The sequence below is a fragment of the Cavia porcellus genome, unplaced genomic scaffold (assembly GCF_034190915.1).
Source record: "Cavia porcellus strain 051 isolate PalLab524CR breed Dunkin Hartley unplaced genomic scaffold, mCavPor4.1 scaffold_28, whole genome shotgun sequence".
Taxonomy (NCBI): Eukaryota; Metazoa; Chordata; class Mammalia; order Rodentia; family Caviidae; genus Cavia; species Cavia porcellus.
The window spans coordinates 43,217,399-43,237,647 of NW_026947511.1; the positions used below are offsets into that span (position 1 = coordinate 43,217,399).

General features: G+C 58.0%; 1 protein-coding gene across 1 annotated transcript; it reads right to left on the reverse strand.

The window, feature by feature from the left end:
- Positions 1-1,460: 1,460 nt before the first annotated feature.
- On the reverse strand, positions 1,461-15,263 carry Mtch1 (mitochondrial carrier 1; the record flags this gene model as incomplete). The annotated part of the gene is made up of 12 exons (XM_003473669.4): positions 1,461-2,073; positions 3,393-3,468; positions 3,631-3,698; positions 3,799-3,846; positions 5,118-5,262; positions 7,858-7,917; positions 8,699-8,750; positions 8,938-8,995; positions 9,222-9,299; positions 9,574-9,680; positions 11,194-11,278; positions 14,889-15,263. Coding segments are annotated over 12 exons (1,224 nt in total), but the record flags the coding sequence as incomplete, so codon positions are not given.
- Positions 15,264-20,249: the final 4,986 nt, after the last annotated feature.

Consider the following 20,249-nt stretch of genomic DNA (forward strand, 5'->3'; position numbering starts at 1 on the left):
GTGGTCAGGTGCAAGAGCCTCCGGACCTGTCTCTCACTTTTGGTGCAGCATCACTGCCCGTTGGAAAACAAGGGCATCTGTCCGCAGTCCTCAGGCCACCTGTCACCTGGCAGAACTAAGGTCAGGCCTAGGACCTGGGGAAGCCTGTTGTTTGGGAACAAGAACACAGGGTGTGGTATCCCTGACAGCTGTGCAGGGGACAGTAGGTGGGCAGGTAGGGGACATCAGCACAGGATCCTGAGTTGCCAGGGGGGCTTGGTGCGGGCTGGCACTCCTGCCCAGAGGCCCTGCTACCTCGCTCGTGGGATTAAGCTCTCCCAGGAGGGCAGGGAGTGAGTGACTGGCTCCCCTAGGGACCTTGCTGCTTTTGTCTCCCTCCTCCTGCTGACGGCTCTGTTCCATCCCCAAGCCTTCACCACCCGCTTCTCAGACCAGAGCCCAGTGTTCTAGTTCCCAGGCCACAGAACACCCTGAAAGCATTACTTGCAGAGAGCGAGGGCCAAGCCCACCGCAGCCCCGCTCTTGTGCCTGCGAATGTGCTCCCGCATCTGGGCCTCGCTTTTAGAGGGGCTCTCAAGGGCCCACTGCTTTCAGGCTCTGGAGACAGAAGCATTCTGAATCGGGGGTCATGGGAAGGAAGTAATGCAAAGGGGTTCAAAGGTGAGCAGCTTAATGTTACCCTTAAAATCGCGGCTGTGCCAGGACAAAGCACGCAGGTAGAGAAAGGGAGTGAGAGCCCGAGACGGCACGCAAGGAAATGGTGCCACCAGGGTGCACAGAGGCGTCTCAGAAGCTCCCCAGGGGGACAAGCAACCCCACCTGAGGGACAGTCACCAGGCACCCTCTGAGCCAGGGCAGAGAAACCTTTGGGGGACCCCAGCGGGACCTCTGTCTGTTCAGAACGCCAGTACCGGGCAGGGGCGCATGGTAGGGGTCTGCAGCTTCTGTTGCTGCACTGCACCGATGACCCACACGGGTCACCTTCAAGGGTGCCAGCAAGGATTTCTACCTGGATGCCCCCCAGCTTCACAGCACAGCGGCGTTCCGGAAGGTGATTGGACCCGAGGTTCCAGCCGACTTGGGGTGGTGGTAGGGCCGGCTGGGGCAGCCACTGGAGGTGTAGCCTGGGGCTTCCCGTCTTCCCACAGATGCCTCTGGCTTGTGTCCCCCTGCCTGTGCAGCTGTCCTCCACCAGGGCCCTCCGCACACCCAGCTGCCTGGCAGACACTTGTGAACTGCCAACCCTCTTCTCTATGTCGTCTCCACAACAGGAGTGACTCACCCAGTGCTCCTTGGAGGGGCTCTGAGGCCTGCGCTCTGGCGAGAGGTCCCAGCGCTGGGCCACCGCAGCCCTAGGGGATGCCCTGGACCTGCGCCATAGCTCCAGGCTGCAGCCCGCCCCGAAGCTTCACCCCAATGGCTAGCAGGACCCCACTGAGAAGCCAGACTCCCCACAGAGCTCCAAATCGCCATGAATACATTTATTAGAGGGGCGTGGGGTCCAATCTTACCAGGGGCTTTTAAACCGGGGAGCCCTAGAGACACCGATCCGCCTAACTCCCGTGGATTCACAGACACCTGGGCGGCTGGGCTGACGCGCGGCGTCACGGGTACACGGAGAAGCGTGAGATGAGGGGACACGTTCCGGGGAGTCCCATGATTTCCCGTTCAGAAGTGCGGCCCTCTATCGGAAAGTAGTGTTGAGAAAAACGGACGCAGGACCGGGTGTCCGCCTCTAGCGAGGGCCTGGCCGTGACAGCGACCTCATGACCTCACAAAGGGGATGACCCGGGTACGAAGCAGCAGGACACTCCCAACGTGCTGGGCGGGACCGGACCGGCCCTGCACAGAGGAATGCACGGGAGTGGGGGGCAGGGGGTTCCGCTCCGATGACCGCCGGGCCCCAAAGCTGGACAGACACACGGAGGCGGGCGTGGAGGAGCTGCTGATGGTCAGGCCGAGCCAGGGGCCAGGTTGTGCGGTGCGGTCAGGTGACTCAGGTTACTCCAGGGCAAAGCACGACCCTGATGACACGCGGCGGAAGAGCAGGCTGGAGCCCCGGAAGAGCTGGCCCTGGACGGGAGGAAACACGAGTGGGTGGGAGAGGAGGCCCGGTCTCACCCCAGGGGTGACTGAACACGGGCTGGGGCGGGGTGGCTTCACTTCCGGTCTGAGTATCCCAGGGTGGCAGGGAACCCCAGGGACGGCCTGGGCCCCAGGATCCTCCTCAGGCACTGGGTCAGGCACTGCGCATTTTACCCGCAGGAAGCCGCACCCCCGTGCCGCAGGCGGAAGCCTGGCTCCTGACCTCCAGCGGGGCTTCAGAGCTGAACCCCAGCACCCAGGGCTCCCACACCCTGCCAGCGGCCTGCTCAGCTTTGCCACATCCTCAGGGCCCGCAGGGCCCAGCACAGCAGCATCCCCGCTGGGGGACTCAGCCCCGCTGCTCTGCTCTGGGGCCATGCGCCCTCCAACCAGGCTTACCGGAAGGGTATAGGGCGTGAGTCTACGCGCAGCCCACGCTGCTCCCCAGACGAGGAGGGTACTTTTAGTCTCGCTTTTGCCCTCTTTCTGTTTGGCCCGCTGCTCCGCAGAGCTGGTTTCTCCCATATTCATTTACCTTGCACTTTTTAAATCAACTTTTCAGCCTTTTTTTTTTTTTTTTTTTTTGGTCTTTTTGGGACAGGGTCTCTCTATGCAGTTCAGGCTGGTCTCCAACTCCCAACGATACTCCTACCTCAGCTCCTGAGTGCTGGGATTACAGGCGTGTGCCACCATGCCCAGCTTTTCAGCCTCTTTTTTAAAATAAGTTCCTGGACTCTGCTACCTCCACGTGGGCCAAGCTCATCTCACCTTGACTCGGCCTGATGCATAATTTTTACTTATTTATCTAACACACAGAGCCCTGCTGTATTGCCAGGAAGGGCTACAACTCAGGGCTCGAGTCACCCTCTTGCTGCAGCCTCACGAGTAGCTAGAACCACAGGTATGTGCCACTGCGCCTGGCACTGACACAGAATTTTATTTTTTTCCTTGTTTGCTTCTCTGAGACAAGGTCTCACTGTGTATGTAGCTCAGGCTGAACTCACTGTACAGCCTAAGCTGTCTTGGAATTTGTGTGAATCTCCTGCCTCGGCCTGCAGTGTGCTGAGATTACAAGTGTGGGCCACAATCCCCTGCCTGATGCGTGATTTGTAACAGATCCAGGCTCAGCCACCTCAGATCCTTCCTGGAGTAAGGCAAGGTGCCCTGAAACCAAGTGTACTCTTTTATCCACTGGCTGAGCCGTGCTGGATCCCGAGACCGCTTCACCCCCACCCCAGGGACAGCGCACAGAGCTGGCCCACTATGGGACAGGGCAGAGGGCAGTACCTCCTGCCAGGGCCGCTCACCTGCACGCTCAGGTGCTTCCAGCAGTGAATCCAGGACTTGAACACTGGGGAGTAGGGGGGGAGCCCAGCCTGCAGCCTGGGGGAGGAGAGGGTGTGAGACCCAAGGGCAGCAGGGGACCCCGAGGGGATGGCTTGGAGCTGCCACCCGCCCAGAAACCAGGTTCATGTAAGACAAGGGGAAGCCCAGAGGAACAGTGTGGGGGAGTCTGGGCGGGGGTCCCCGAGGCAGGACACCTACCCGCAGTTGTTCACCGCCATGAGGTCGCCCACCAGCAGGAAAGGGTAGGTCAGCATGCTCACGGCAATCTGAAAGGCAGCACCTGAGTGCAAGTCCCCCTCACTCTGGGCCCAGCACCCCTACACCCGCCTCACCGGCTGCCCCTGGCCCACTGTAGCCTCAACTTACCCCCATCACGAACTTAGTGTAGCTGCGGATGGCCAGGGCCTGGCTGAACTGAGGAGACAGACAGGGGGCACGGTTTGCCATGGCAGCCGGGACCCAGATGCTCCCTACCCTCCATGCTGCGCAGTGTCTGCCACTCAAAGCCGCTCACAGCTTCCAGGGCCTTGGGCTCAGAGCCAAGGCCTCAGAGGCAAAAGTGGGCAAACTGGCTCAGAGAGCCTGGTGACAGGGAAGGGGCCCCAGGCGACTGTGGGCTCCCAGGGTGCAGCCCGCCTCTGCCTGACGCTGTCCATGGCTTGACACAATGACGGATTTCTAGATTCTGATTTCTAGATTCACACCAGATTCTGGCCACCCTAGGTCACCAACCATCTACCTCTGGGTCAGGGACAACACCGAGACCCCACTTCTGAAATCCGGCTGAGCACAGCACAGGAAACAGCCCTTCCTAACCAGGAAGGAGGGTCACTGCCTGTCCCCAGCTCTCTGGGGGTGACCAGAGGCCGCGTGAGGCCCAGCACACCACCCTTGGCTCCAGACACTGCACTGGATTCCAGACCGGAAGCGCCTACCCCTATGGCACCAAGGCCTGCTCTCTGGTGGCAGTGGCAGCCCCAGAAGGTGCAGAGCCACACTCAGTGGCACTGTCACTGCAGCTGGGAGGCAGTGTCTCTTTGAAGCCAGGTCAGACACCCACCCAAGCCTGTGGCTGGACAGGGTCCCCACTGGCAGAGGCTTTGACACCCCCAGAGTCACCAACTGAGTCAGCCACTAGGACCCCTCCCGGAACAGAGGATGGCCCAGCCCCAGAGGTCTGAGGAGCTGAGCCTTACACGATTCACTGACCCTCTGTGCCTGGAACCTGGGGGGCTCCTCCAGCCCCGTGTGACCCTATAGCCTAGAGACCTTGCCCAAGCCTGCTGGCTCCTGTCAGGTAACCCTGGGGCCCATCTTGCCTCTGGTCTGTGAGCCCATTTCCAGTCCATCAGGGACCGTAGGCCTGTCGGGGTGCCCGAGCAATGGTGCATCAGGCCCCAAGGCCATGGCGTTTGTGAAGGGGTCTGAGGGTGTGCACTGTGACACAGAGGCCCAGGGTTACACCTCTTTGCCTCATCTGGTTCCCTGGGCCCTCCTTGGGCTCAAGCTGCCCATGGCCGAACACCCGCCCCCCATCCGGGTTCCAATCCCGGGTTTTATCTCCCCCTCGGCAGAGCTGACTCCAGACACAAATGGGGGGCCCCTCTCACCCATGGGCGGGAGCACCCCACACCCTGGGCAGCAGGTGTACACGGAAAGGAGGACGCGTCCTTGTTCCAACCAACCTGGGAACCTGGATTCTGGTCGTTCCCCAGCCCCCCGGGGGAGTCACTCACGCTGTCGTCCACCAGGTAGGCATTGATGAAGTGGGCGAGCAGGTTACAGCCCCACAAGAAAACCACGTCGCCCAGGAGGTGGGGGATTAGGCCACTACAAAACAAGCAGAGATGAGCGGCCGAGGTGGGGACACACAGTGGGCGGGGCGGGCGAAGGAGTCACGCAGGTTCCCGCACAGAAGCCAGCATCACGATGCCACGACCAGGTGAGCTTAGGAGCCGAGCACCAGAAAACATGACAAATCCAGGGCCCTGACCTCGCCTGCACTATTTTCAGATGCAAAAGCAGCAGTGCCTTAGAGCTACTCCTGGCCTGTCCCTAACTGTCACTGGCTCTGTCAGAAGGACCTTGCTCCACAGAGCTGTCCACTTCTGACCAGTCCACAAGGTCACACAGCGTGGCCCACTCGAAAGGCGGTGACCTGCAGGGACACAGCTCCAGACAGCCCCGGGGCCAGCAAGCATAACATAAATAAGCAGTGAGTCCCGGTGCACTCTGCCTCTGGTCGCGGGGTGTCCTTTCAAAGTGGGGTACAAGACACATGTGCCATGGCCACTGCCTGAAAGTGTGGCTCCATCAAGGATGGCAGGAAGCACGGCCGCTGTGCTGAGGCAAGCGGGCAGGCAGCTGGCACCCGGGCTGCGTGGCTGGGACCTGGCCTGGGCTCTGAGCAGGAGCCACACTGAACCCAGAGAGCAGCCAGGCAGCATCCACAGGATTTCTAAGAGTCCCAAGCAATGTTTTGGTTTTAAAAGACTAAAAAACAATGTATTTTAGAAATGTGTTAGGGGCTGGGGATTTAGCTCAGCGGCATAAGCGCCTGCCTCAAAAGCAGGCAGTCGTGAGTTCGATCCCTGGTACCGGTAAAAAACGAAAAAAGCCAAAAAATTAAAAAAAAAATGTGTTTATGTGCGCCTGAGAGCTCCTCTTGGAGGAGAATCTTGTTTGCCTCTGGAAGATGATGGTTTTTGAGTTTTATTTATTATTGTTGTTACAGTTCTGAGAATTGAACCACAAGCTTTCTCACACTGAGCTACATCCCCAGTCCTCTTTTATTTTGAGACAGGGACTTGCTAACTTGCCCGGCTGGGCTGGGCCTTTGGTTCCTCTACCTTACTCTCCCAGGGGGCCGGGATGACAGGCCTGTGCCACATCCTGCCTGAACTTTTTTTTTTTTTTTGAAACAGGGTCTCGCAGTGTGGTTTAGGCTGGTCTAGATAAACTATGTAGCCTGGGCTGGTCTCAAATCCCAGCAACTCTCCTGCCTCAACCCTCCAAATGCTGACGTAACAGGCATGTGCCACCACACCTAGCCCTGGCCTGAATTTTTAAAAAATACAAAATATTTGAAGAATTCAGAAAAAAAGATCCAATGCATCTGTGTTATGAACCACAGCAACCAAACCAGCCTTGCTGGGTGTGACCCCCCATCCTGTTGCCCGTTCCTGGGTGCTGCACGTGTACCTGTGGGACCTATTCCAGATCACAGCCCATCTGCAACTGGGAGCCTGAGTCACAGAGCCACCCAGTGTGAACGGTGCCACAAGAAGGCAAGCACAGCGTCTGAAGGTCTGAAGTCTCAGGAAGGAACAAGGAAAGTCCCCACGCTTACACTCAGATGTGTGCACCGGTGCGTGTGCAGGTGCATGTGCGTGTGAGACTGTGCATACAGCCAGAGTTCTCAACCTTGGCACAACTGCCACTGTGGGTGCAATATTGCATGGCTCTCGGGCTGGCCCTGTGCTGTCCCCTAGCACCTGGATGCCAGGTGCCAGGTGTGAAACCACAGATGCCCCAGGCACGGCCAACAGAACCCTCAGCGACCTCCTGCCGAGGGCGTCAGCAAATCTGAGCTCGAGTTTTTTGGTTAGAGAGTATAAGTAAACCCATTTTGCAACCTGGCGAGCACAGTGGAGAGACCCCGAGTATGGATGGAGCCAGCATCTGATCTAGAGTCCTCAGCAGCCGTCTGTCACGGGACCCTGGGACCCAGGGGACCCTGACCAGCCTCAAGGAAACCATACTTGCCAAGCTGGGGCCCTGAGTTCTGTCTGCACCGCATGCTTACCCAGCCGCCTTTTCAGAGTGAGCTTTACAGGGGGAGTGGACCGGACGGAGGACACCAGAGAGGGCAGCCTTGGTGGCCACAGACCTGCGCCCTGCCAGGGACACAGCGCCAGCCCCCGCTGACAGCTGCTCTGTAGAAGCTGAAACACAGGCCCAGGGGAACCCAATTTTCTGACTTCCAGAGGAGCCAGAAATATGGGTCTCTGCTCGAGATGTCTTCAGATGCTCTGTTAACTAACTTGCCAGGACACAGAGCACTGGCTGGAGTCAGCCTGTGAGCTGCCAGCGTGCGAACCTCAGGCCAAATCACAGATTTCCGGTCCTTTCTGACAGTGAAGCCAAGGACTGTGAGGGCCCCTGGCTCACAAGCTCCAGCTCTGTGTCCACCACAGCCCTGGGCCAGGTGGCCTTGCCTAGCAGGGCGGCCAGCTCACTGTGCTGGTCACTCAGTGCCAGGGATGCACGCATGCCAAGGCTCATGCTCCAGCCCAGAACGGTTCCTGTGGGCTGTGCTGGGGCATCATGGAGCTGGGGCAGAACCCCGGTTAGTGGAGGGCAGCAGCCACGGCTGGGTATGTAGAGGGCACAGCCATGCCGGTGAGGGGCAGACAACTCACGTACACAAAGAATCCCAGCAGCCCCTCCTCCTTGAAAATCTTCCCGATGGAGCTCAGCACCCCACTGTGGAGGAGGGAGGACAGACAGGGTCACTGGTCCCTGCAGACGCTGCCTGCCCACCAGCCCCACTCAGCCCCTGGCCGGGAGGGGACGGGATGCAGCTCCACCTGGCTCTGGGACTCAGCTCTGGCCACATGACTTCCCAGACCACAGCAGGGACCCAGGTCCTCCAGCTCCCAGACTGTGTGCCAACCTCACGCTAGGTTTGGGGCGCAGACCATTCCCACCAGCAAGCTTCCTGGGGTGGCAGCCTCATAGCATGGAACAGAAAATGGACCCGGAAACCAAGTGGAGGTAACCAGGATGGCCCTGGAGCCACACAGAAGGCTGTGTTGGGACACCTGTCCTCAGGCTCACCTCGGGGACACGGCAGGTCTAGGCATCCGGGGCACAGCTAGTTAGAGGGCCGCAAGCCCACAGGGAAGACAGCTCTCAGCACAGGATGGAAAGAGCTAGAATCCAAGCTCTGCAGCAGCTTGAGGAACCATCACAGCAGAACTCAGGGAGCTGAGCTGGGCAGGGGCTCCCACTGCCTAGTACTGGGCGAGGCTTCTATTCTGGGGGCCCAACTCCACCCCAGCTCCTGCAAGCCACTGAAGGTCACCAAGGACAGGAACAAGAGAAGGAACCCTGGATACAACCATAGGCCACCACCACATTCCTGAAGCCAGGTGGCAGCCCACTGACTGCCACAGGTCAGAGAGGGTGCAGAGCTGGAGACTAGGCGGCCGTGCCGGCAGACGTTGGGGCAGCAGGGCCACTGTGGCAGCCCAGAATTACCCACCTGTACTTGGCCTCCCGTCCCACGAACTGGACCATGCAGCGCATCGAGATGACTGTGGAGAGAGCACAGGGGTGACAGAGTGGCTGATGCCCAAGACAGGCAGGCACCATGTCCAGTGCAGCAGCACCACCGTGCAACATGGCTTTTGGCAGGAGGGGTGCCCCCTTCTCTCTGGAAAGGACCCCAGCCAAGCACCCCTCCCACCACCTACAGCCCCAGGGGCCGCCCGCCCAGCTCACCGTGCAGCGGGTGGGCCAGCATGCGGGATACACACTGCATCATCATCTCGTAGGATGTCTGGGAGACAGGAGAAGGCGGGGACCCATCAGCCTGGATCTGGGGCTCCCGGGTCCTCAGCTTCCCTGCCCCTCCCCCCAGCACTGCTGGATCCCAGCCTGGGCTTGGGGATGCCAAGCAGCTTTCTGGGTCTCAGTGTCCCAGATATAGCCCCCCTGCGCAGCACCCACCCAGACCCCGACTCTGGGGGAGAGACAGTGGGGACCCCTGCACTGCAGACACTCACCTCCTTCACGACCTTCCTCAGCGAAGTCTTCATGTCGTCCTTGTTGGAAACCTGCTCAATCTCGTCGGGGGGGAAAACCTGAGGCGGAGAACAGAGGGTCCAGTGTGGGACTCTAAGTGTGCCCCTGCTGTGTGTGGCTGCTGGCCAGGCCACCTACGTCTCCCCTGGGCCTGGAGCACGGGGTGAGAGGAGGCCATCACACCGGGTGGGACAGTAGGACAGCGAGCAGGGGCCACCCACCCGCCAGACCCAGGGCCTGGGTCTGCAGCCACCCTGGGGCAGGGAGCAGGGCTGGGGGGGGGGGGTACGGGCTGGCCCTGGAGCTCCGAGGCCCCTGGCTCTGCCTACTCACCTTCTTCATGCTGCCCCGGGTCACAGTGGAGAGGGCATTGGACATGAGGCGGGGGCTGAGGCCCCGGAACAGCCCGATCTTCCCGTCCACTTGCACGATGTACTTGGCTGTAAGAAAGCAGAGGCGGAGGCAGGGGACACGGCTCAGTGGCACAGGCACCTGCCTGGCAAGTGCAAGGTCCTCAGTTGGGGTCTCAGTAGCACCCCACCCACCCCCAAAAAGAAAAACAGCAGAGGCGGCTGTATCACGCCGGGGCCAGGGCACCCACACGTGGGCCAGGTCCAGCCCATGCCAGACCCGGGTACCGAGGCGCTCCTCTCCTGTTTCTCTGCAAAACCTTCCCAACACTTCTAACCACTGCTTCCACTGCTCTATTTTTTGGCTTTGGAAACTCTACTTGGCAAACCCGGGTATGTTCTCAATTCAGCAACATAAGAGCTGCAGGTCAAAACCAATTTCTGCAGCATATAAAATGTTTTTCTTGGGTAGAAAAAAGAGGAAAAAGAGACGGCACAGGTGATGGCGCCCTTGTGACCTCAGGGAGAAGGCGAGAAGGGAAGACAGCCCAGGGACGCCTTGGCCCCACGGCAGGCCGGACAGTCCCCTCCCCTGTTTGCTGCTCCAGGACACCACCTAGCACCTGTGGGCACATCTCATGGAGGACAAGCGAGACTGGGGTGACTGTGCCAGGAGCTGTCCCAGTCAGCGTCCAGAGATGACCAGCACACCTCATGGCATCCAGCTGAGACCGCACCTCTTGGAGCAGGGCAGGATCCGTCAGAACCCTGCTGGTCTTTGCAGGTCTGGGGGTCCAGGGTAATGGGCCTCCGCAGGGGCTGTGTGCCATGAGTGGAGTGGCCTGGGCTCCAGGCTCCTCTCTCACGGCCCAGGCTTCCCTCCCTAGGTAGGCGGTGCTGCTCCCCGGGAGGGCGACACCCCTTTCCCCGCAGGAAGACACAGAAGTTCCACAGGGCCGGAGGAAGACAGATAAGCTGCCCCCTCAGAGTGAGGAGGAAGCCATCCGGCAGGGGATGCTTTCGGGCACCCATGGGTGCAAGGGAGGGCGGAAGGTGGGACATGGGGCTGATCTGGCCTCGGCTCACAGCAGGAGAAAGGCCGCAGTGACAGGAGGCGCCATGGTGGCCATCAGCCAGGGCGGAGATGGGGAGAGGGACAGCTGGGAGGCCCAGAAGAGGCCTGGGCCAGCTGGCACCTGCAGGTGACGAATGGTTACATGGTGGCCATCCAGACAGGGTCAGGAGCTAGTAGGACCCGGGCCAGGAAGGGACAGTGACCTGACCCTGTAGACAGGCCCACGGCAAGTACAAGTGAGCAGCCATGCAGCCACCCAAGCAGCAAGGCAGGGACACAGCAGTGACAACCAGGGACAAGAGATGCATGGCCAGGAGGCCCAAGCCTCGGGGCACAAAAGCAGGAAGGGCCTGAGGGCCCCACATCCTGCTGGGGAAGCAGGAGCACAGAAGGGCTGCTCAGAGGGCAGACTGAGCCCCTGCCCCATTTCCAGGCACAAGCTGAACTGGCAGGGAGGACAGGGACCAGAGTCTGGCACCCACTCCTGCCCAACCCCTGACCCGCCACTGCCCGCGCCCGGGCACTCACCGTAGGTGAAGAAGCTCGGCAGGTACAGGACCTTCCGCCCCAGCACGTTGGTGCCCAGGGTGGGCGGCATTGGCTCATGACCCACCTTTGGAGGCAACAGGGACAAAGCAGGGTTCCCGGTGACGTGGGCTGTCCATGCCGCTCCTTCCCATCCCGTGCCTGCCCTCCATGCAGACACCCCAGAAATGTCACCAGCATCCCCCAGGAGCCCAGACCTGAGCCCACACTTCCTCCAACACCCTTCCCTTAAGCTCTGGCATAAAAGTCTCCTGTGATCCCAGCACTCGGGAGGCTGAGGCAGGAGGATGGTTACAAATTCAAGACCAGCCTGGGCTACAAAGTGAGCTCAAGGCCAGCCTGAACAGCATAGCGAGACACTTTCAAAAAAAGACAAAAAAGGAAAGTGTGTGAACGAAACCCCTACTTTTAAGTATTTCTAACTCCATGCTTGTCTCAGAACAAATCTCATCTCCAGCTGCAAACTTCATCCAACCTAATTCCCAACCCGACAATGCCAAACTGCACTGTGCCGGTCATGGTGCCACACCCCCACCCCGATTCTCTATGCTGTCATCTACTCCCAAGGGCACCCCACTCCCTGTTCCTACCGAGGCCACTGTGAGCCCCAGCACTGCTACCCGCTACTGTCCCCTGCTCCCTCATACACATCCTCCCTGCTGACCCACACCCTGGTCAAAGGGCCACCGTCAGGCCTGCAGGGCTACTGAGCAGACCAGAACCAGGTTCCTGTCCACCCTCACTCATGGGAGAGCTCTGCAAAGGGTTGGGCGTCTGTGTTAGGCTGCCAAACCTCAGGGGATGCCGGCAGTTGGCAAGGTGGCAATGTGTGCAGGGGCCGCACCTGGGTGGAGAGAGCAGACTGCCTGCCTCTGCAGCTGGAGGACACATCAGGACACCCAGCCTCAGACAGGTTGCAGCGGTGCTTTTGAGTACTTCCAAGGGATTTCCTTTTCTTCTCGGCCTTACGTGGTTTTGTTTTTTGTCTTTTGACAGGTCTTGCTGTGTAGTTCAGGTTGGCCTCCAACCTAGATGATCCTCCTGCCTCAGCCTGCTGGACTTCAGGCTTTTTACTGAGGTAGGAGCAAGTGTGTTTGAAAGTTCAGGTTGTCCCTTGGATTCTGAGACTCATGACAGATTACTGATTATTAATTTTTGAGACAGTCTCACTATGTAGCCCAGTCTGGCCTTGAACTCACAGGGTAGCCCAGACTGGCCTCAAAACTCGTGGTGATGCTCCTATCTCAGCTTCCAAGTGCTAGGCCTACGGGCATGGGCCATCATGCCCAGTGAGATTATAAATTTTAAAACCCTGTTGTTATGAGAACTATTCTTTTTTAAAAAATTCAGCCCAGGGGAGTTATGCACACAAAGTGAAGGTGTGAGACGCCCCAGCGGCCCCTCTCCTAACCAGGCCCTTCCCTTCTGGGGTTAGGGTTTAGATTCCATCCTCTAAAGTGCAGGTCCTGCTCCCTTGGTCCCCTCCACCCCAGGGACCCCAAGTCTTCCCCCCCAATTCTCTATAATGTGAGGTCTCACTGATGCCAACATCACTAAAGTCTATGTCCCTCCATCCGCAACCCACGGCTTCCCAATCTGCTGAGTATACTTCCAGAACTTCTCCTCAGCTTAGCAGAGGCTATCTTGTCAGGTGGCACCCCTGGCCTCTCCCCTTGGCCCCTCCAGCACCCAGTGTCGTCCTCATCCTTTAATAAGGCCGTCCCCATGCCAGCACCGAGCCTGTGGCAGACACCTGTGCAGCCAGACGCCAGCTTCACTTCCGAGGCACTGAATCCACACAACCTCAAATCTCACACTCGCTCGTGCTCCCCAAAACGGTAACGGCCTGGTGCAAGGTATTTCTACTCCAGCTACCACATTAAGCCCTCACCCCAGCAGGGCTCTCCCTACATTTCCACCTGCTCCCCACCATCCAGTTCTCCTCCTCTGGGTCCCCTCATTCCCCAGTTTTTTCTCCACAACACTTGATCTCAACTGTCTTTTCAAAATAAACCTGTCACCCAAATCAACCACTGCCTAGGTGACACCACTACCCCCCACGTTTCCTTCCCGCTGAGCCCACCAAAGCCTCCCCCTGCCACCCTCACCAACCCCAGCCCTAGAATCTCTCACTTCTCAACTCAAGGCTCCAGCAAAGAACTGATTTCTTGCCAAACCTGCGACCCTGATGATGATAAATCCCAATCCCCTTGGTGAAGCTGCCCTCGATCCCAGACTGCAACCAAATGTCAGCCTCAGTCTGCACCTTTCCCACAGGCTGTTTCCAAACCTGGAAACCTTGATATTGGGCTCCAGTCCGGCACCTTCAAACCCAAATACAGGTCTTCATCCTGACACACCAACACTACTTACGACCTCCATTCCCGACCCCAGATTTCAGTTCCGCCCATTCTTCAAGCCCTCTCTGTCCCACCCTGTACTCTTGATTCAGTTCCAAGCACAGGGAAATCTGACCTCTTGCCTTAAAACAAAACCTCAAATTTCCAGCTCCACTTTTGACTTGGAACCTTTCAATCTTCTAAACTGGAAAATTCTAGTTCCCCTGTTCAGACACGAGTCCAGCACTCAACCATGCTCAGCCTAACACCACCTTTCTAGCTGGTGCCCACCTCAGTATAGCCCTTGCATCCCTAATTTGGCGTGCACAGACAGACACACAGACAGACTCACACAGACACACCTCCTTCCAGCTCAACCCCTCCCTTTCTCAAGCCCTCCTCTTCAGAACTGCATTACTGGCTACAACCAAGTGCGTCAGGTGTCCAGCGCGTCCAGTCGCCTCTTTACCTCCCTCTCAGTTTTCCCAGACCCTACCTATCGCGCCACGGTCATCCCTGCTGCCCTTCGGCCCGATCCCCAGGAAACCCCCAGTTCTAGGTTCTCCTCCAAACGCGTCAGCCCCAGCCCCATCCCCAAAGCTCTCCTGGAGCTCTCTTCTCCTCCCTCCGCTCCCCCACCTCGGCGTCGCCCGATCTGTCCCCTCCCCCAAAACGCGTCACACCGTCGTCCCTCCTCCCACCAAATCTGTCGTCGCCATCACATCCACAGCCAGGTCTCCAGTAAACAGACAGCCCTTCTCCGCTGAACTCTGCCTCCGCACTAAGTTTAACTCCTACGTTCCTCCCTCTCCCCTGCTCCTGTTCCCTCTAGGATTTTTGGCCCACACGCCACTCCTTCCTTTGTCCCCCGAAGGCGCTTTTACGCCCATCCCTCTAAATCCAGAGCCCCCGTTTGTCCTCTACCTCAAATGCGCTCCTCGTCTTCTAGATATTTTGCCTCGGCCCCCAAACGTCCTCCCTACTCATTCGCCCAAACTGCACGCCCCTCCCCCAACTGTCGGCCCTTCTCTCCCCGACCCGCCGTCCCTCCCTACACCAAGTTCATCACCCCCTTCCTTTAGCTCCCCGACCTGTCTCTACATCCCAGCGCCCCTTCCCCTGCACATTTCAAACCCTACTTCCTTCCTCTCGCTGAGACCCCTGTGTGCTGTCCTGCACCCCAAGGCAAGACCCCTGCATTTCTAATCCCTCCTGCGTTCCCTACTTTTATCACCCCTTTGGCCCCCGAAATACACTGCCCCCGCTGCTCTCCCCAAATGCAAATACATCGCCGTCGCCTCCCTCTCTCCAATCCTCCTCCGGGTCCCGGCCTGTCACCTGGATGAGCAGCTTCACGTAGAGCAGCGGGTGGCTGAGTGCTGTCACGCCCGCGCCCAGGGCCACGAACAGGGCCTCGGTGGTTGGGGCGCTGTCCCCGGAGCCCAGGCCCCCGGATGAGCCGTCCATCCTGCGGGCCGAAGGCTGCGCTGCAGGCCGGGGATGGCGTGGGTGTGCACGGTGCGCGGGCGGCGGGTCGCGAGCCCGGGCCTCGACCCCCGCCGCCGCTCCGCCGCGAGCTCCCGCTCCAGCTCCGGCTCCCGCCATCCCCGCGGCGCCGCCGCGAGCCCAGGGCGCCACTTCCGGGTCTGAAGCCCCTATGGCGCGGGGCGCGAGGTCACGCCCCGTCACGAGCAGATGCCACGCCTCCTTACGTCAGGGGGCGGGGCCGGCGGCTCGGCTATAGGCCATAGTGGAGCCCCGGAGAGGTGCGCGCCGGAAGTGGTCCTCGGGCGCGGGTGCCCGCTGATTGAGTGCGGGGTGCAGGGTGCGGGTTGCAGGCTGCGGGACTGCGTGCCTTTCGCCTTCTCTCCGTGGCTGCGGAAGTTTGCTTTCCAGTTCTGGGCCCGCCCCTTTGTGGCCCAGATCCGGTTCCCCGCGGCCCACAGGGGTCTGTGTTCGAGCCAGGCCTCCTACTGCAGGCCCAGCCATTCTCCCTACCAGTCCCCTCGCTCGCCTGCTGTGAACCGTCCCCTCCTCCCCTAGCTCATTCCTCTTGCCATGACGAAGTCGAGCGTCTCCCTCTCTAGAGAATGCTGAACACCAAAAGCACGTTGTGGACGGGTGTGGTAGCGCACGCCGGTGATTGCTGGAGGATTACCGCAGGTTAGAGCCCACTCTGGGCTACAAGGCGAGATCCTGTCTCAAAAACAAAAAGTTCTGTGAGTTAGACCTATAGGATGCCAAATAGAAGCAAATGTAACTCCACTCTATAGTTATATTTCTACAATTTGACCTTGAAGACAGCCAGAGAAAGCAGAAAAAAAACATCATTCTCACAATAAAAATATATACATAAGCCACTCAAAGATACAGTTGATCACGAACGTGCACGGAAAAACAAGAATTAATATTGCTGGGGCTGGGGATTTAGCTCAGCGGCATAAGCACCTGCCTTGCAAGCAGGCAGTCTTGAGTTTGATCCCCGTTACCGACAAAAAACAAAAAAAAAGAATACTGCTGGGAGGGGGGGAGCCGCGGGTTTAGCTCAGCTGCACAAGCGCCTGCCTGGCAAGTGCAAGGTTGTGAGTTTGATTCCCAGTACCAAAAAAACAAACAAACAAACAAACAAACAAACAAACTTCTGGGGATGTAATAGAGCAACCCGTACAAAAAAAAAATTTAAATTAAAAAAGAAATAAGCTTCCTGCAGGCTGTGGGGACTGCAAGCAGATAGATCATCCCGGTCTCCAAGCTCATGTGCAGAACCCTGTTGCAATGAAAAAGAGTGCAGAAAGCAGTTCCCACGGCTGCAACTTGTGACATCACAACAACCAGCTCCCTCCGGCCAGGAGCTCAAGGTCAGCAAGGTCAGGCCTCAGTTGGGCAGGTGCTCTGGGCGTGGCATGAAGCCCTGCTGTAAGATGGACTCCAGTTACTAGTTGTGGTCTCTCACCTGCTATCGTGAGTGGGAGGACTGGGCTGGTTTTCTGCAATTGGTCTTCATTTCAAAGCTTCAAAGTTTCTTGGTAGCTGCTCTAACCCAAAACCAGAGGATAGCCTCTGAAAGCGGGTGGCAGGCGGGCACCGTGCAGCCAAGTTCAGTAAGCCACTGACCAAGTCAAGATTTTTTTCAGTTACAGCAGTCTGAATCCAGAGCTACAGCCCCAGGTTTTGCTAAGTTGTCCAGGCCAGGTTTGAACTTGCAATCCTCCTGTCGCAGCTTAGCAGAGGGCTGGGATTCCAGGCCTGCATCACTGTGCCCAGCTACATCATGGCTTTCAAGTAATTGCATTAAAATCCCTGAACATGACTTTCTCTTGGGAAGAACAAAAAAGAAAAAATCAGGCCAGGGATTCAGCTTAGTGGCATAAGCACCTGCCTGGCAAGCTTGAGGTCTCCAGTTTGATCCCCAGTACCAAAAAAAAAAAAAAAAAGAAATAAAGAAAAAACCTCTGGCATCAGCCTGCATTCTCTTAGCCACAGTAAGTCACAACAGAGCAAAAGCTGGCTGTGAAGAGGGCACAGGCTCTCCATCCTCAATACCCACAGCTAATCACACACCTTCTGCAGTCAGAAGGTTACCTGTGTGGTTCAAGTTGACACTTGCATTTATAAATCCCAGCTTAGATGGTGCCATCTCTGGGAACTAGTTTGAGACATGCATGGACATGTGTGTGCTTGTGCACATGTGTGTGTGTACAGTTAACTTCTGAGCCAGCTCACGTATGACCATACCACTGACAATGCCTTCAGTCAGAGGCTCCAGACGTGGCACTGTGGGTGTCTGTGCCCACTGGGTGCTCAGTGGGGGCTGGAACACCAAGGGCCTCCACCATCTAGTCAGGGCCTTGCCCACATCCCAAACCCAGCCAAACATTAGAATCCCCGAAACCAGGTACTAGGGTGCCGCTCAGTGGTAAGGTGCTTGCTTGACATGCATGGGGCCCCAGCTGTGCTCCCCCACACTGCAGAGCTGGGTACCATGGAAGGCAGGAGGTGACACTTGCACAGGGGGAGATGTCAGCCTCACTGGAATACTGGGCTTGGGATGACAAGGACAAAATGGGCAGAGCACTTTTGAGTTCCGAGTGGCCCATCCCAGCTGGGGACAGGGGACAGAGCTGGAGTTGAGGAGCCCAAAAGCTGAATTGCCGGAAGGATGCAAACCGCTGATTCTTTCCACCCCTTTGTGCAGTAGCCCCGTGCCTCCTTGAGGGGTCACAGAGAGAAGCCAGGTCCTGCTGCCCTACATCCAGTGACACCGAGGAGACCTGGGAGCAGCTGGTGGGATGCAGGGCTGGTCCTGCAGGGCTCAAGTGCTAGGGACAGAAGCCTGTGTCCGCAGCCACAACCCAGAACCCAGTAACAGCCTTCGATGACCCTACAGGCTGGCTTGTGTAAAAGCTGTCCCTGGAGCAGAGACAGAGGGACCTAGTGACACAGAGCAGGCGCCAATAGAGGAGAATCCGGCGCTGTGCGTGGAGGAGGAAGGTCCCCAGGGGCCACACAGAGACAACTGTCCCTTCTCAGGCTGAGATCCTCAGGTTTCTCCCAGCTTCCGCGTGGGGCTGGCAGGCAGGGCTCCGGAGAGGCCGCAGGGCCTAGAGATGAAAGGAGCCCGTGAGGCAGAGGGCTCCAGCACCTCTCAGGCTGGCCTGGCACAACCCAGCTCCAGCTTGCCTGCCTGGCTCTGCTGGCGCCTCCTTGCCGGGCCTTCTCCTGCCCTAGAAACCTGATGCCTTCCCGGGGCTCCCAGGTGCAGGGCTGTGGCTGACGTCAGTCAGGGATTCTCACCCCATTGCCCTGGCCACCTCCCGTTTCCCCCGTATCTGACCCCAGTGACCTTGCGTCCCTGCTAAATAGTGGGATGGTGCCAGGGCCTGGTGCAAGCCTGACTGTCCCTGGGAAAGCCAGCTATGACACTAGCCCGTTCACACACGGAGGAGGGAAGGCTGTTTGTGTCTCCGCAGTCACTGCCTGGGTATGTGTTACCCTTGGGACTTGGCGCAGACTTGGGCTCAGTGAGGCGCTATCCAGTGTCTCCACAGTGTCCTCTGACCCCACCCAGAACTAAGCTGACTCTGATTGGTGACATCCCTCTGACTGACTAAAAAGAAAAGAGAACAGCACAGACCCCCTAGGGCTGGGGCGGCAGCAGCAGGGTGCAGGGAAGTTCCTGAGAAAGTCCCACATGCTCTTTAGTCTACTTTTGTGCCACACCCAGCCGGGTGGTGGGACATCTGGCAGAAGGGAACTCAGGGAATTCTGGGGGACGATGAGGCCCCAGAGAGCAGCTGCCTTCAAGCCGGGCACCGTGTGCCACACACAGCACCCTCAGTGCCTCCTGGCAGGAGGTGGCATGGGCAGGAGGAGGGGACGAGGCGGCACAGTGGGGTCACAGGGTCGCAGCAGACTCACGGGCAGGTCTCAGCTGGCCAGCCGAATCTTCCCAGGAGCTATGTCGTCCTGTCATCCTTACCCTCATCACAGGCCTGTCTGTCACAAATCACTACGCCCCAGCAGGTGCTGATGTGAGGTGACAGTCTTGTGCTGGGGGGCCCAGACACCACTTGGGCCGCTCCCAGCGCTGGTGGCTGAGAGGTGAGATGTCCTTTGGGACTCAGGGTGTGGCCTGTGTCTCATGGGCCTTCTGAGGCCCCTCAATGTGCACACCCTCCACCCCAGCTCAGAGGAAGCAGAGGAAGAGCCGCCACTGGGGCCCTGGCCTGGGAGGAAGTGGTCCCCATCTCGGGGATTTGACTGTGTGGATGGGAGACCTGGGGGCACTGTGTCCCCACCACTGGGTACAGACAAAGAACCAGGGGCCCAGGGCAACTCTGCTGTGCCTGCGTGTACCTGACTTTTTTTTTTTAATATCACATCTTGTTCTCATCATGAAGGCATTTGTGAGACGTTGGCACTCTGCCTTCTGAGGAGTCACCACACTGAGGAACTGAGACAGCCACCTCGGGCTCTGACAGTGGCAATGTTATTTTATGTCTATGCACACGTATTGAACGTGCAAAATACATGTGCATGGAACTGATTTTATTATTATAAATGTGTACATGCATGTGTATGTATGTGTGTTTATGTATTTATAAGTTCTTTTGTGTTTGTGTGCATGCATGCATGTGTGTGCATATGTGTGTGTGCATGTGTGTGTGTGTGTGTGTGTGTGTGTGTGTGTGTGTATGTGTGTGGTATCAGGAATTGCACCCATGGTCTTTGCCCTGAGCCACCTCCCCAGCAAGTTGGTTGTTATGTTTTTGTTTTTGGGGGGGTTGAGACATTTTCTTGCTATGTGGTTCAAGCTGGCTTTAACCCCACTTTGGTACCAGGGATCAAACTAATGACCTTGTGGTTGCCAGGCATGCACTGTGACACTGAGCTGTATCCTTGACCCTTGAACTCACTTTGTAGCCCAGGCTGGCCTCAAACTCACAGAGATCCTCCTGCCTCAGCCTTCCAAGTGCTGAGATTACAGGCATGTGCCACCATGCCCAGCTGGTATTTTGTGTTTGTTTTGTTTTTGAGACAGTCTCCCTAAATCACCAAGTTACTCATGATGGACTCAAACTAGGGATCCCCTGCTTTAGCCTCCCAGATTGCTGGGATTGCAGGTGTGCACTACCATGCCTGGCTGGGTCTTTAGCTCATAGATACACACTGAAATATTTGGGGGTGAAACCATATTGG